At 41.9% G+C, this 15,365-nt stretch overlaps 1 protein-coding gene across 3 annotated transcripts in view; it reads left to right on the top strand.

Moving 5' to 3' along the window:
• Positions 1-15,365, top strand: part of COL4A2 (collagen type IV alpha 2 chain) — a 189,299-nt gene that overhangs the window by 40,784 nt on the left and 133,150 nt on the right. For all 3 annotated transcript variants that reach the window (XM_037038350.1, XM_037038349.1, XM_037038348.1), the window contains exon 4: positions 6,920-7,000. In XM_037038350.1, coding sequence (XP_036894245.1) covers positions 6,920-7,000 — 81 coding nt within the window. The remainder of the gene's footprint in view (positions 1-6,919; positions 7,001-15,365) is intronic.

Below are 15,365 nucleotides of genomic sequence, written 5' to 3'. Positions count from 1 at the left end.
AGTCCGTTGGAGTCGTTCATTTTAAATGGGTGAGCGTGTCTGTCCATCCATTATTTCACTGCCTCTAAATGTGGCGATTTCAGGACCATCTATTCTAGAGTGAACACATTTTCTTTGTATGCCCTTGAAATGCTGTTAAACAAAGGAAACTTAATTGGCTGAATTTCCCACCATGTGTTGGGAAGAAGGGTTTTGTTCTGTGTGGAGTGGCTGTGATCTGCATTTCCTTTGCCATATACTTTGTCTTGCTAATACTATGTTGGAATTATTTCCTTAATTTCTAAAGCTGCATGTGCGGAAATGGCTTATATTTCCTGTTTTGATAAACTAATACAATTTTACTGGGAACCTTGTTCTCAAGCTGGCTTTCTTCTTCCTCGCCCCCCTTTTGGATTAAAGGGGTAATTCTAAAAACGTGTTTGATTGGACTTATGACAAAGACTTGTATAGATTTTTTTACCTTAAATATGAAAGGAGATTTTTTTTTTTTTGCACTAAGAAATGTTTGGCTTTTATGTCAGTTAGAATGGGTCATTCAATATCCTTCTGTACAGGAAGTTTGAGTTAGATGCTAGGGGCAATCCAATGGTAAAATGTCTGTAAATTCCCTACAGAGACTTGCTCTTTGGCTGGAGGTATATTGGCTTTAAAAGACTTTCTTGGACAAGAAGTTTCTTGGAACATGTGGAAGACAAAATATTCTTTGTTTTAGGACAAATGAGTTTTGTTCTTGCATGTTCATATAAATTTGATTAATACTCATTTCTTATGTGCAAGCTGAGAACAGTGGCAAGCATTTTTTCATTTATATATTGCATCAACTTTAAATGATATTTACATTTGCAGAAATCTGGGTACATATCCATGGATTTGTTCTTTTAATATACATGGGCAATTCACACTGGTAGTTAAAGAATTAGCTACTTCTAGAGAGTATAAATCTTTTATGTGTTTTATTTTCTGGCATTCAGCTTGCTATTAAACCTATTTTTAAATGTCCTAAATATGAGGACAAATCTGCCATCAGGAGTAGTGACAATGAGCAGTTTTCTCGGTGTTTTTAAACGGAACCTACAAAGGGGTACCCCTTTTCACCCTGCAGTGGAGGAAACGGTCCCTAAGGAAAGCAGCATGATACTCACTTCTCCTGGTGCCAATAGATTGCACAAATAGGAGGCAGAGCCAGCAACATGTGGGACCGGATGTTCCCTTAATCTTGCAGCTGCTACTACTGATCTCTGCTCTGACTCTTTACAGAATTCCATTTATAGATGGCAGAGCAGAGTCTCTAGGCTGGCAGCCAGAGAGCCAGTGGCTCAAGGCAAGAAATTCTGTACATGACCCTGATAGATTCCTTGTTCGGGAAGCCAGATAGAACTCCCACTTTCCTTAAACGATTTCATCACTCTGCCAGAGACAAAAGACTGACCACGAAGCTAGACTGTGCATCTGGGATGATTTGGACATGTCTAGGATGAACTAACTGAATGCCCATGCTAATAGATCTCCTTTTAAATCTTTTTAAATGTGATGATGCCAAGGTTCATAAGGCTCCAAAGCGCAGAATTTCCATATAAAAAACTAACCGAGAAACCTCTTGTTCAGGGCTCTCCACATTACCCCTGGAAACCATGTCAGTTGCATTCCATTTGAGTAGAAAATGATCCAAGGTTTCTAGAAAATGTATCTAATGCCTTAACAGTGCCAAATGGCTCTTAAGAGATCCAAGTCATTTCCAATTCCTAGACTTTCTAACAGCACAGCAGTGCTGGCTACCAACTCAGGGCAGGAAGAGTCTTGAAAAGGATATTTTGAATAAGGAATTTTCAAGGAATTTTGAGGACTCAGAATTTTTTGGTGTTTTGTTTGATTAGAAGCTCAGCAACTGTACTCAGAGCTTCTCTAAACATGCCACCGGTGGCTGGGCTCAAAGGCAGCTTGAGGGTCGACCTTCATCTAGAACAGACATGCCTGAGTCCATTTTAGGCATGGAACACATTGAATCTGTAGGAAATACTGCTTCCTATTCCACTAAAGGACATTGCTCAGGGGTTTGCAGCTTTCCCATGGTCTCTGAACAAAATCTCTTCACAATGCCAGGCCATTGATCTAGTGCAGTGCTCCACAGACTTCAATGTGCTTACCTGGAAATCTGGTTAGAAAGTGGGAGCCGATCCAGTAAATTTGAGGTAGGGTCTACAATCCTAACTATTGCCAAGGTGAAGCCCATGTTGCACCCACAGTGCCACACTGGGAGTAGAAATGGTCTAGATCATAGTGCAAACACAAGGCCCGAGGGCTGAATCCGGCCCTCCACTTTCTTTTATCCAGCCTAGCACCTTGTTTCTACCCAGTGGCAGGGCTGAGCTCTTGCTTAACTGTTAAGGAGTACTTAACATTTATACAGTCCTAAAATTGCATTTGGCCCTTTGAAGGCAACCATGAGGCTGATGTGGCCCGCTCTGAAAGTGAGTTTGACACGCCTGTTGTAGATGAAGAACTGCAGCATTTCAAGCATGGATTTCTTGATTACCTCGTAATGTTATGTCTGAGCCTCTGCCTCTAATCAATCAACCTTCCTTCTCTCGCTCCTCCTCCTGAGACACTACTTTCAGGCAAATATTCCTCAAACTCTTCGATCACCAAACACTCTTTCTCATTTCTTTAGTGTCCATGGCTCCCTCCACTCCACTCTTTCCCTTGCAAATATTAACTGTTTCAAGGATTACCCATTCTTCATCTCTTCCAGATGTGGCTCAGAGACATTCCCAGTCTATCTACGCTTCTCATGTTTAAGCTGCTTTCTTTCTATCCTTTTTTCCAAAACTTATAATTACATTTATTGTTCAAAATCTCTATCAGTTCCACAACACTTTTTGAGATGTCAAAAGCTTACAATCACATCAAAATTAATAACCCTTCCTGAGTCTGCAATAGCTCTCCCCAACTTTCTTAATTCATCAGCTTTTTCTGGAAGGAGCAGATGAATCCAGTGGGGCCTAGTCTGTAGGTTGATGGGTGACCACATAGCTACCAAGATGCGAGCACTTGCAGGTCTTCAGTGAATGTTCATTTATTTGCAGAAGAAATTAATGATCCATCCCCATAGTCAAACTCCTTCCAAACTTTGGAATTTAGATCCACAGTTTTAATTGGTCAAGTATCTTGGTAGCAACTGAGATGGCTTCAGCTGGGCAAGGAGGACTGAGGATGTCCCACACTTGCAGACTGTCTTTGTCCGGGATTATAAAGTGGCAATGGATTGAAATTGAGTCCTTAGACAGGAGTCGGGGAATCCAGCTATGAAGGGGCATCCTGAGGGTTATGAGGAGAACGGATTCAAATTCACTCCAATTTAAGATGCTCCTGATTTCCTGATGATAGTAATCCAGAGGTCTTGCTTTCCTAAGCATGGAGGTGAGTGGTTCTCTGTCCCCTTGGAAATAGCAGCAAGGGTCTCAGGTCAGACAGCTGGGAGGTTATTCTTCGTGAGGTAGGTCTGTAAGGAGAAGGGAAGGGAACACAGTGGAGCCCAAGGGAAAGAGCCCTGGCTAAGGTAGTCTGTTACCTGGTATGATTTTAATGGCACTCACCATAATTGAAATTACGTAGGTTTCATTGTATGTTTACTTAATTTTCTTGTCAACTTGTTTACATGCTCTATTCCCTACATTTTATCCACTGCCCAGCACAGTGCATCACCCAGAGTAAACATTCAGTGAAGAATGAATGAATGAATGTTCAGTGTAGAAGGGTGGATGAGTTAGCCCCAATACCCCATTCAGCTGTCACATTAGTTTGGAGTTGGGGAAGTTAGGTGATCTCTCACTGGTGCAGCTGAAGGAAAGTGTGCCCCTGAACACTCAAAGCTGGGAAGCACATGGCCCAGGCTCCTTTGTGGTTCCAGAGGCTGGATGGGAGAGTTTCTGGGTGAATATGAGGCCACAGGATTTGTGCATGTTAGAGTCAGGCATTCTCCAGGGGGTGGGAGACCTTACCAGTTTTCGTTGATCTTCAGTATAATTGGTCTCATTAGGCCATGAGTCCTTTCTGCCCAAAGATGAAGGACCTCAAAACAAAGTGGAGAGTTTGGCCAGCTCAGGTTAATAACTGGGTATGATCCATGACAGTGGATACTCTTTACACCTTGAGCAGGGTCCATGGGATCCTCCTGGCCCAGTGATCTACAGGGGGCCTTGGAAGAGCAGGGATTTGGAATATTGCTCTACACAGTGCTACCAATGGGAATTCATACTTGAAGTGAAAAACTGTTGGAGGCTTTAATTGATGTTTATGAGAGAGCCTGAACCGCACAGGTGAGAGCATACCTTCCTGGGTACTCTGAAGTTGAAGATCCCAACAGAGCCACCTTTGAGGGTAGTGGGCAGACTCTTAGGGTGGTTGTAGGGTAGGAGGGAACCAGTCATCTTCATCAAGGATCTGACAGTAAGAAGGATCATGCTTTGTTTTGTGAGTTGTGTTGAGGAATGAAAGCAAGGGTAGACTCAAGAGCTTGGAGCATTGGCAGTGGTTGGTGTGAGCTTTTAATATTCTTCTGTCTGGGAGTGGGGTGGGAGTTGGGACACAGACGTGGGAGTTGGGACACCCATGCCTCATCCAAAGTCCTCAGAAGGTCATTCATGGTCTGAGACTTGTTCAGTCTTTAAGAGATTTCTAGAACACATGCCCTTCACTAATAAAGTAAATACTTCTGTTCATCCCAGAGATCTGACATTCCAGTGTGTGGTACTTAGGGCTCTTGTCAATGTTGGAATTCATAAGAGTCCCTCTGTAGTATATGTAAGATGCTGATGGGAAAATGCATACACGCCCCACATTACACATACACATACACATACACACAGAAGCAATACACATGTGTGAGGCTGGAATTTCCTGACAGAATCATCTGTAGTTCATAAGGTAGAGGCTCTACCTGTCAATGATGTATTTGTCACCTCCTGAGACGGGGTATCTGAGCCACTGACAAATAACAAATAGTTGAAAAAGTATTGAGACCAGGAGTTATCGGTCCTTCGAGTCTTACCTGCCAGTGTACCTGTTCATGTCACAGTCAGATGTAAAGCAAAGCATAAATATGGCAGCCTTTCTAGACTTCTCTCTTCAGTGCTAAGAGCAATCCACAAAACCAAGGGCTTAGCATGGAGCTGAATTTATAAAAATCAAATATTCAAAATAATGGAATTTAATAATGATCCCCACTGTAGATCCCCACTGAAGCCATAAAAAATGGCAAACACCTAGAGTTATATTTTGAGGGCATGAAAGGATTCTATACATGTTTTACACTGTGAGACTCGAGCTGTTTCATTACCTCACTCAGGCCAAAAAGATAACCAAAAGGAGATTTAAAAGGCTTTCCAAGTATTGGTTTCTTTACAGGATTTAAGATTTCCATATTTTTTTTAAATTCTCTACAGTAGTGACTGATAGTAGATTAGGTAGAGAATTATAATGAAAAACAAACAAAAAGTGAAACTTTGAAATGAGACCTCTCTACAAAGAGAACAGTGAGTAGTTGCTGAGGTCTAAGGAAAACTCTGGCCAGGTGGTTTCAAATCCAAGTTCACCTGTGTGCCATCCAAGGTTGCATGTTCAGGAAGGCCATGCTAGTGAATGACAGAGGCGGCCAGGTAGAACATCTGCATTTCCGTGTGAACCTCCAGTGCCGCGCCAGGGACGATGAGGATGCTAGCATGGAGAGCAGACAGGAAAACCTGCAGAGGGAGTTCCCACCTTACCATCCTGTTTAGTCATTAAGACTTAGCTTAGAAGAGAATGGAAGGGCTCCGCTGATGAGAGGAGAGAGAAGAGGACTGACCCGATCTCCTGCTCAAAACGTTTAGTACTGTGAACCCCGTCTGAAAGGAAGAGCCCAGACAGAGTCCAATCTCCAAGTCCATATTTTACCTGAAAAACCTAGATGGAGGACAAGAAACACCTTTTCCCCCTAATCCTGATTGGAATTGTCCAGCCAGAGAACTCCCTCAGGTGCCTCATTAAGCTCATTAAAGAGTTATATCTCAGTGTATGATAAAAAAAGTTCTGTTTTGCCACCCCAACCTGACTAAATAAATACTCTCCCTGTGCCCTCCTCCTATTGTACATGAGCGCTGCTCACAGAGTGAAGGGAAGGAAGTGGGCTTTGCTCTGCAGGGGATCACCATGGGTGTCATGGTACCGATGGAGGTGAGGGCTTTTCATCCTATCAGGTGTATTTGCAAGTTCTGCCTTCTCATTAGAATCCCCCCTCCCTTTAACCCCCCAGGATCTGTGTTGTGGGATGGGGGCCCAGATTTGCGTACCCTATTTAACTTAACCTTGAACAGCTAGCTCCTCCTCGAGAATGCATCACCTACATTTCCAGGCAGAATGAAGGGCACTTTCCATGTGCATGGAGGTTCTTTTTTCATAGTAAACCTCTTAACACAGTGTTAGTATGGGTTTACTTCACACGGAATCCCTGTGACTCAGGGAATGTTCTCCTTGATTTCCACGCCCAGGTCTACCTTGGCATTTGGTACTTAGTAGGCACTGAAAAGAGGCTTATTGGCCATGGAATGGAGAACACCAAGGGTGACTCTAATATAAACTATGAGTCTGGATGATAATAATGACATGCCATTGTAGGTTCATAGATTTTTAGCAAATGTCCCACTCTGTTGGAGGAATGTTGATAATGGGGAAAGCTGTGCATGGGGGGGCAAGGCTTGTATGGGAAATCTCTGTGCCTTTGCTGTGGGCCTTAAACTGCTCTAAAAATTGAAGTCTGTTTGTTTTGAATGAACAGATAGTTGTTATAAGTTGGAAGTACTCTCAACAGATAGCATTATGATATGTATTGTAGTTGACAGTGTTTTATATAACTTTTTCTTTGCTTTGTGTTTTCTTTTTGCAGGGTGTGAAGAAGTTTGATGTACCTTGTGGAGGGCGAGACTGCAGTGGCGGCTGCCAGTGCTACCCTGAGAAAGGAGGGCGGGTAAGTCATCACACTGCAATAAACATCGTTCACCTTATACCCCCATTGTAAATGGAAGTGCCTATAATTGCCTGATCAAGTTAACTGCACACTTTCCTAAGAAATGTAATGCAGGCATGTTCTTCTCTACTGGAACAAACAATAATATAATACAAAATTGAATCAGTTTATACTACTTTCTTAATAAATTAAGGATAATGCTAACTATCTTAAGCATCTTTTCTCTCATTCGTTGTTAGGAATGTATGCCTGTATATGTATATATAATGCAGCCATGTTTTATACTGATACATAAATGTAGGTTTTATAAAAGTATTGCATAGAGAAAATATAGTTGCATTTATACTGCAATATAGATGTTCAAACTAGAAGGCACCAGCCTCATACCACTGAGAATCATTCTAATTTTTTAAATTATTCTTCTCATTTCCTGAATGTCCTTTATGTAACCCATTTCATAGATAAAAGAGGAAAGATCACCCAAATTATTATAACAGCTGGTAGAATTTGAACTGATACGGGGTTTAATATGTTCAATCAGAGTGACCTCTCATTTTGTTTCCATCAAAGCTGATGTTTGAGTCTTAGCATTAGTGATCTTAAAAAAAGATACTGTTTATACAGAGTCCAGCACAAATAATGCCCCTTTTTTATTACAAAATCATAAGCATATAATTCTGTAACAGAACAACATCATACTCAAGCATACCATGTGACACTTTAGGGGAAACATTCAAATTAAAACTATATTATTCCACCCGTATTATTCCTCTACCAACCACACTCAAGCAGGCCTTACTTCTTCCGGACCCTGTATATATGTTTAAGCCCATGTTGGTGTGTGGCAGTGTGACCCGCAGTATTTTGCTTTATGACAGGGTCTTTTGACTCTTTATGCTTTGGAATCATGCATTTTCCTCTAGGACGCATGCTTTTCCAATGCCAGGATGTTAGAGGCAATTGCAAATTCTTGCCCGCATTGCCCTGTCTTTGGGCAGTAACAGTAATAGAAATTACTGCAGTCCTCAGGTATTCCGGTGAGTTTCACCAGCATGAATCCTGAAATCAGCTTCTAAAGTAGCCATTCCCCATTTCCACCACCCCCCCCCCAGGAGGAAGGACCATCTTGTTGGATCTTGGGCTCTGTAGTAGGATATTACTGCATTCATCCTTCCTGAGCCCCCTCCAAAAATCAAATAAGTCAGCAGTCCCCAACCTTCTTGGCACCAGGGACCAGTTTCGTGGAAGACAGTTTTTCCATGAACCAGTGGTTGGTTGCGGGGTAGGGGGGCAGGTGCTGGGCAGGTGCTGGACGGAGCTCAGGCAGTAATGCAAGTGAAGCTTCCCTCTTTCGCCTGCCACTCTCCACCTGCTGGGCATATCCCGGTTTCTAACAGACCATGGACCAGCATCAGTCCATGGTGCGGGACTTAGGGACCCCTGAATTAAGTAATCTTATAATAGGGAACCCCTTTATAAATGTGGTAGTTGTATTTAATAACGTGCGCCTGATCATTTTTTAATAGTAAAGGTCACAGGAAAAAGCTTCTTGCCACTAGATCAAAGCTTCCATCTCCATGTGCTGTGTTCCTCATGAGTTGTAATCCTCAAAACAGTTTGTTGTTGTCATCATCTTACTAATGGGCTCTCCTCTCTTTGGGAGTGGGGGCTTTATATTTTAGGACTTTCTAGCTGAAGTTCCTTTATTAGCATTTAACAAGGATATGTATTTTTTAAATATATGAAAGCTATTCCGTGAGATTTAAAATGCCCCTGGGGTCCTTTGTTATGGATTTCCCCAGTGATGCTTCTGGCACAGTGATGGAAGTGTCTGACTGCGGAGCTCTCCCCACCCTAAGCACTTGCTGGCCTTATATGGGCTCAGGGAAGATAAATCCGTGGTGCGCAAACATCTGCGAGACTCGCCTGTGTGGGAGGGAGTTCGGGTCTAGAGGGACTCTGCATTCTTCTCCGTGTGATCAGCCAGACAGGCCCCGAACTGAGGAGAAGGTTACCAGGTCCACACTTTTCACTTTGTACAATTATTTACTTAATCTAGAACCAATATATTAACATTTCCCATGGTGCTTTTACAAGAATTTTGTTCCTCAATAAAGCTTGCTCACTCATTCTGATTATTTTGGTAAATAACACCACCTACATAGCAACATACTCTTATAAAAATGCCAAAGGTCTTTTCAGAGAGGTTTTTAAAAGGAAGGTTTATAAGGGTCTCTAGGTCTCTCTAATTAATTGTAAGTTTACAGTACAGGCATCGAAACCTTTTCATGTCCCAGTGTCCCTAATTAAGAAAATACCTTAAGCCTGTTCCTGTACATTAACAAGTGAAGTCAAAGCACAACACCTTCTGGTTGACGTCATGAATGTGAGCGCTCTGAACCGGTGTGGCCTTGGCTTGCCTATATTCAGACAGGCTATGAGTACTGATCAAATTAAGCTGAGATTTGGCAATTGTCTGAGTAGTTTGGTTAAGAGATAGAGCCAAATGATAGAGCCAGGCCCCTGTGGGGCCTGGCCTGCAGGACCCACTGTCCACAGTGTTCAGACGGCTGTTCTCTTCACGCTGCACCATGGTCCACACGGCCATCAGTGCCGGACCAGGACTCACACTGCCGTTGGCCCACACAGATCCAGGTTGGTTGGTTTTTACCCATTGTACCCAATTGATTCAAGTGTGCTGCTGAAAATTAATAAGATGACAGAAATGACTCTTGGGAAAAGTTAAGGGAAAAACCTACTGAGGAGAGATAACTGATGCCTTTTATCATTTTCTGTGGGGTAAACCTAATATATTACTGAAGATATGTATTGTTAGGACAACTGTATATACTTCATTAAACCATTTATTAAGATGTAGTGTTAGTTTCAATTCTACAAACCTGGCATATATATGTTAAAAATTTGGTGATTAACAAATTTATCTAAATGTGTTCCTGTAGAAAGCAGGGCTATTTCTGCCCTACTTGTGACTTGATAGTATATTTTTTGAGTAATGTAATGCATAAAAATAGCAGTTGGATGGATTTTGCTGTTCAGGGAGCTGTGTGCAGAGTTTGTTCTTTCCCACAGCTTCCCCTGGGGTCCCTGGCTATATATTTTCCCCATGGTGCTACTGTAGCGGTGATGACAATGCCTGGCTGCAGGACCCTCCCTTCCCCAAGCAGTCAGCTAGCTCAGCCTTATATGGGCATGGGGTAGAGTTCATTCGTTCCTTGCCATGGTGACAGCCAACATCAGAAACTGTATGTTACTGGATAACTTTTGGACTGGAAGCAAAAATTACAAATATACTATGGATTCCAATTCCAAATGAATTCTCATGTTACTGAATGAATGAGCTCTGTGTAAAATGTGTGGTGCCTGATTCTCCACCCCTGAGGAAGTTGGCAGTGGACTGTCCCAGAGAGAGAATAGTTTCTCACAGGCAGAACTACACACAGCCCCATGGATAATGCCGGTAAGCCAGTAGCTGGAGCACAGAGAGTAGCTGGAGCACAGAGAGTAGCTGGAGCACAGAGAGGCAGGACGGGTGGCCCAGCTGTCTGTGCACTCCCTGTCAGAGCTGGGTGATCTAGCCTAAGTCCTCTTGTTCCCACAGGAGGGTAGAAGGAGATTGACATCAGGGGTGAATGGCTTATTTCAGTCTGGGTCCAGAACAGAACTCAAGCTTTCAGACTTTTTGATGAGTTACTTTTCCAATACATTACTCTTTTGTCTCTATACTCGTCTTGCCAGATGTTGACCTATACAAATGAGATTCTCCAGAGTGGTGGGGAGGGAAACAGATAGAGATGAAAAGAGCTCTCTAAGCTGAGATGTAGTCTTGCTGATAATAGTATCTCCTATCATGTACAGCAAATCATAAACCTTATCCTTAAATGTGTATAACCAAGATTTCAAAGTAAAACTAAATTTTATCTGAAATAGTTCAATATAAATCTGAGAACTGGTAAACCGTTGCAATGCTATGGAGAGATACTCAGTTCAGAATGTACACCGTATACTGTATATAATGGATAATTCTTGTAGGTTTCCACAAGCAATGTGGCCATCTGTCTTAGTTATTTGAAGGTACTTGCATGTGTTGAATAAAAATCCCAGTGCTGCTATGGCTCTTTTCAAACCCGCTCTTTTTTCCAGACAGACCCTTTTTTTAAATATTTTTTTTTATTTATCTTTAGAGGGGAAGGGAAGGAGGGAAATATCAATGTATGGTTGCCTCTCGTGAGTCCCCTGCTGGGAACTGGCCTGCAACCCAGGCATGTGCCCTGACTGGGAATCGAACCGCGATTGTGTGGTTCGCAGGCCCATGCTCAATCCACTGAGCTACACCAGCCAGGGCCAGACAGACCCTTTGTAATGGTATGTTCAGCATACTTAACAGAAGTCATCTCCAATATGTAATGCACTATCACAGCCCAGAAGAGGTAAAGAATTATTCAGAAACAGCAGAAACACTGCCTGGCTTCCAGGTTTTCATAACCTTTGTCTACACATAGCTCTCAACCACTTTCGAAATCGTGTGGTTATTTTTAGTGTGCCTGGGCAACAACAGTGGTTTTGGCATATCTAATGCCACGGTATTTGAAGCAACTCGGTCACTTAGATATTTTGTTCGGGGAACATAGTATGTCAGCAGATTTAGACATGCCCACCTAACGTGTACATCATGTATAGTGATGCATTTTTAAAAAGTGGTATTTCCTTTTATGTCTGCCATAACAGGAAGAACCCAGCCCCCTTTTGGCAATGGAGTTTTGTATTTCTTCACTCAAGTATTTATTTTTTTATCGTCTATGTGCAAGGCACTTGTCTAAGTGAACAGTGAGATGGATGCCCTGAACAGCAAAGGCCCTGAGATAAAGGTGTGCCTGGTGTGTTTAAGGGACAGTGAGGAAGCCAGGGTGGCGCTAGCCAGGCAAGGAAAGAGAGACTCATGGAAGGTGAGGTGAAGAAAGAAGGTCAGCACAGTGAGAATATTCTGTAAGAGTCTTGGAGACCATCTGACTAAGTGAGGTGAAAAGCTATTCAGGAGACTTCTTTAGAAAAGTTACGTGATTTACAACTTACTCAAGTTGCAGAGATCTCCATGCAGGGAAGGTGTGAGGTTCATATTTTGATGATTCATTCACTTAGGGTCTAGTTCTAGTCAAAGAAAATGCCATGAGACTTGGCCCCTAGCAAAGACTAAGTAATTGGCTACTAAAATTTAAAAATAAATTTATTCATTCAACAGATATTTATTGCACATCTTATGGTGTAGGCTCTGTCTAGGCACAAGGAATATAGAAGTAAGCCAAGCAGTCAGTACCCCTAACCTTTTGGAGCTGATACTCTAGTGCTGTGCTCACCAAAAGAATTCTCTGGGAAGATAGGAATATTCTTTACAAGGGAAGACCCAAAAAACATAATTTATTTTTAATTGTGTATTTATTCTTACATGTTTAAACTTCAGTCACCTTCAAAGTACTCTCCATCTGATGTAATACATCTATTGAGATTTTTTGCAACTGCTCAAAACAGTTTTTGAACTCATTGATTTTAATGCCTTTTAGTGCTTTTGCCATTTTTTTGTTGCACCTCTTCTACATCAGCAAAACATTTCCCTTTAAGGACTTTTTCCATCTGAAGAAACGAAAAATGTCACTGGGACAAGATTGGGTGAATAGGGAGGGTGAGGCATAGGGGTCATGCCATTTTTTGGCCCAAAACTGCTGAATACTCAGCACAGTGTGGACAGGTGTGTGGACAGGTGTGCTTGTAAATCACCCATCATGAAATGGGCAAATACGCTGAAAGAGTGAGTCTTCCAGAAAATTCACTGAAGCTGAACACAGCCTCTCACAACAACGCCAAATAGTGCACTGGTTTAGATGGGTTCCTAGAACACTCACCTAGCAGGGGAAGCCGTATGTGAGGGGCCTGCCCTCCAGAAAACAATTCTGTTTGGGGGGGTCTTCCCCTCGTGTATTCTTTACCATGGCTGTTTGGGCATTTGAAGTATGGCTAATAAAATGGACCAACTGAATTTTAAATTTTATTTACTTTTAGTTCATTCAAATTGAATATCCCATGTGGGAAGTGATTACCATATTGAAGATCACAGTTCTAGTGGGTATGGAAGTAAGGAGTGGAAAAAAGAGCCAAAACCTTACAGTGAAGCTGTTAGACTATTCTGGATATTATATCCTAGACAAAAATAAAACAATAAAAAGTCAGAGTTTCATGAAAGTAAGACCAAGATTTGTAACCTGCTGGGCTTATGCCTTTACAAACAAGATGTTATTGCAAAAGTATAGAGACCCACAAGTACAGCACCTTAGAAATGGTATAGGTACAGAATGTGTCAATGAGCTAGTTAGGAGGATTTTCTGAACTGACTCGTCACCACACCCTCCATCTCACTGCATGGCCTCTTAGAGAAATTATATTTTGTGTATTTCCAACTTGAGCTCTGATCAAGGCGCTTCCATCCTGAAAACGCCTTCTTGTCTGGCTTCTTGTCTGGTTTCTTCCATGCAGGAGACTTTTGGTAATCCAATCCCCAGCTTCAAAATGTAACATCACTCTTGCTTTCTTTCCTACAAGATTAAGTAAACATTTTGTTAAAGTAGAAATTTTAATAAACTGTGGTAGAAATGACTTAATTACGCAGCTGAAGAAGACAGTGATAACCCTATACAATTTTTTAAAAGATTGTATTTATTTTTAGAGAGAAGGGAAGGAGAAAGAAAGGGAAAGAAACATCAATGTGCAAGATACATTGATTGGTCGCCTCTCATGTGCCCCCAGTTGGGGGCCTAGCCCACAATTCAGGAGTGTGCCCTGGAAATCAAATGGCAACCCTTTGGTTCACAGGCCAGCACTCAATCCACTGAGCCACACCAGCCAGGGAAAAATACTTAATTTCAAAAGGACCATTATAACATTCACCAGACTTGATGGAAAATGGACCAGTTCAAAGCCCACATAAAAGGATGAAATTTTACCACTACCTCAGTAAATTCACTCAAAGGGCATCATTAGAGACACAATCAGTGCTTAGGGAAAAAAATTGATTCCCATGATCATTGAAATTATCGTTTCCTTTATCTGGAGCATGACAGACTGTACCCTGGTTTCTGTTGTTTCCCACCAGCAAAATAGATTGTTAGCGAACAGGAATCGTGAAAAATCATTGGTGAGAATTAATCACAGTGGCTGTGATTAACGGAAATTGCCCATGACACAGCAGTGAAGCAAGTATTTGATAGGTAATGTAGTTAGCAGAGAACACATTTACACTAGGTACAGTTCAGTGATTAATAATGAAGCGTTGGCACATCAATGTCTTTGTACCTGGGTGGAGAGGAAGGATTTTCAATGTTCTCATATTTTGTTTACTTATCTCTTCTGATGGACACTGAACATATATACAGACCAAAAATTGCTTGGCAGCCTACGTCATTTTCCTTCATAATGAAAAAAGTCATGCTGCACTCTTGATTTCAGGTGTTGCTAATGGAAGAGAATTGCCTCAGTGTCTTAAACACCACAAATCTTTAGTGAGGTGTCTATTACCTGGAAATGCAGGGGAAGCCCACTGTCTGTTTCTGGGAAAACCACACACCCATATCCATACATTCCCTTCTGAATGTACATCCAAACAAACCACAGAGTAAAAATTTTCAGAGCTCAGGCAAAAAGGAACAAACAAGAGAGAAATTTAGCCCATTTTTAAACCTAGGAAGGTCCCTGTTCCACCAGACATAAGCTGTGGTCAGATGTTTTGTTTTGTTTTGTTTTGTTTTTTAAAGACTGAGAGGAAAACAGGAACGTTAGTGGTGGTGTGGCTTTGGCAGAAACACAAAAACGACCCCATGAGGCAGCCGGACTGGTCGGGGCAGATGGAGGAGGAGAAGCGCCCATGAGCTTCTCATAGATTTTGTGTGGCGACCTCAGCAGGTAAAACCTCAGAGGGACAGGCTGTCCACACCGGCCACTGTCACTAAGCATGGTGAATTGTTAACTGGGTTTTGGTCCGAAGTTGACAGTTCTGGGAAAATGACCTTTCATGGCTTCAAGGAAAACATAACCAGGATAATGATGATAATAACTATTCAGTGCCTTGATTGAAAACCCCACAGACTCCAACAGAATGTTGATAAACTCAGCTAAGAGAAATGAGTATTTCTACTGTTCTTCAAAACCAAACTCAAGCTCTTCTTTTAGAAATCCTTCATTTTTCCTACCTCTTGATAGAATGTTGTGACAAGTAGAGCATTAATGCATTTCCCCCTTTCTGTTAGACAAGGAACACCAATTCTTCAAAGACCTTTGTTGTGTTTTATTCCTTTCCAATTCA

The sequence above is a fragment of the Sturnira hondurensis genome, unplaced genomic scaffold (assembly GCF_014824575.4).
Source record: "Sturnira hondurensis isolate 20B ecotype Veracruz unplaced genomic scaffold, ASM1482457v3 Scaffold0024333, whole genome shotgun sequence".
Taxonomy (NCBI): Eukaryota; Metazoa; Chordata; class Mammalia; order Chiroptera; family Phyllostomidae; genus Sturnira; species Sturnira hondurensis.
This window is presented reverse-complemented; position numbering and strand designations above follow the sequence as displayed.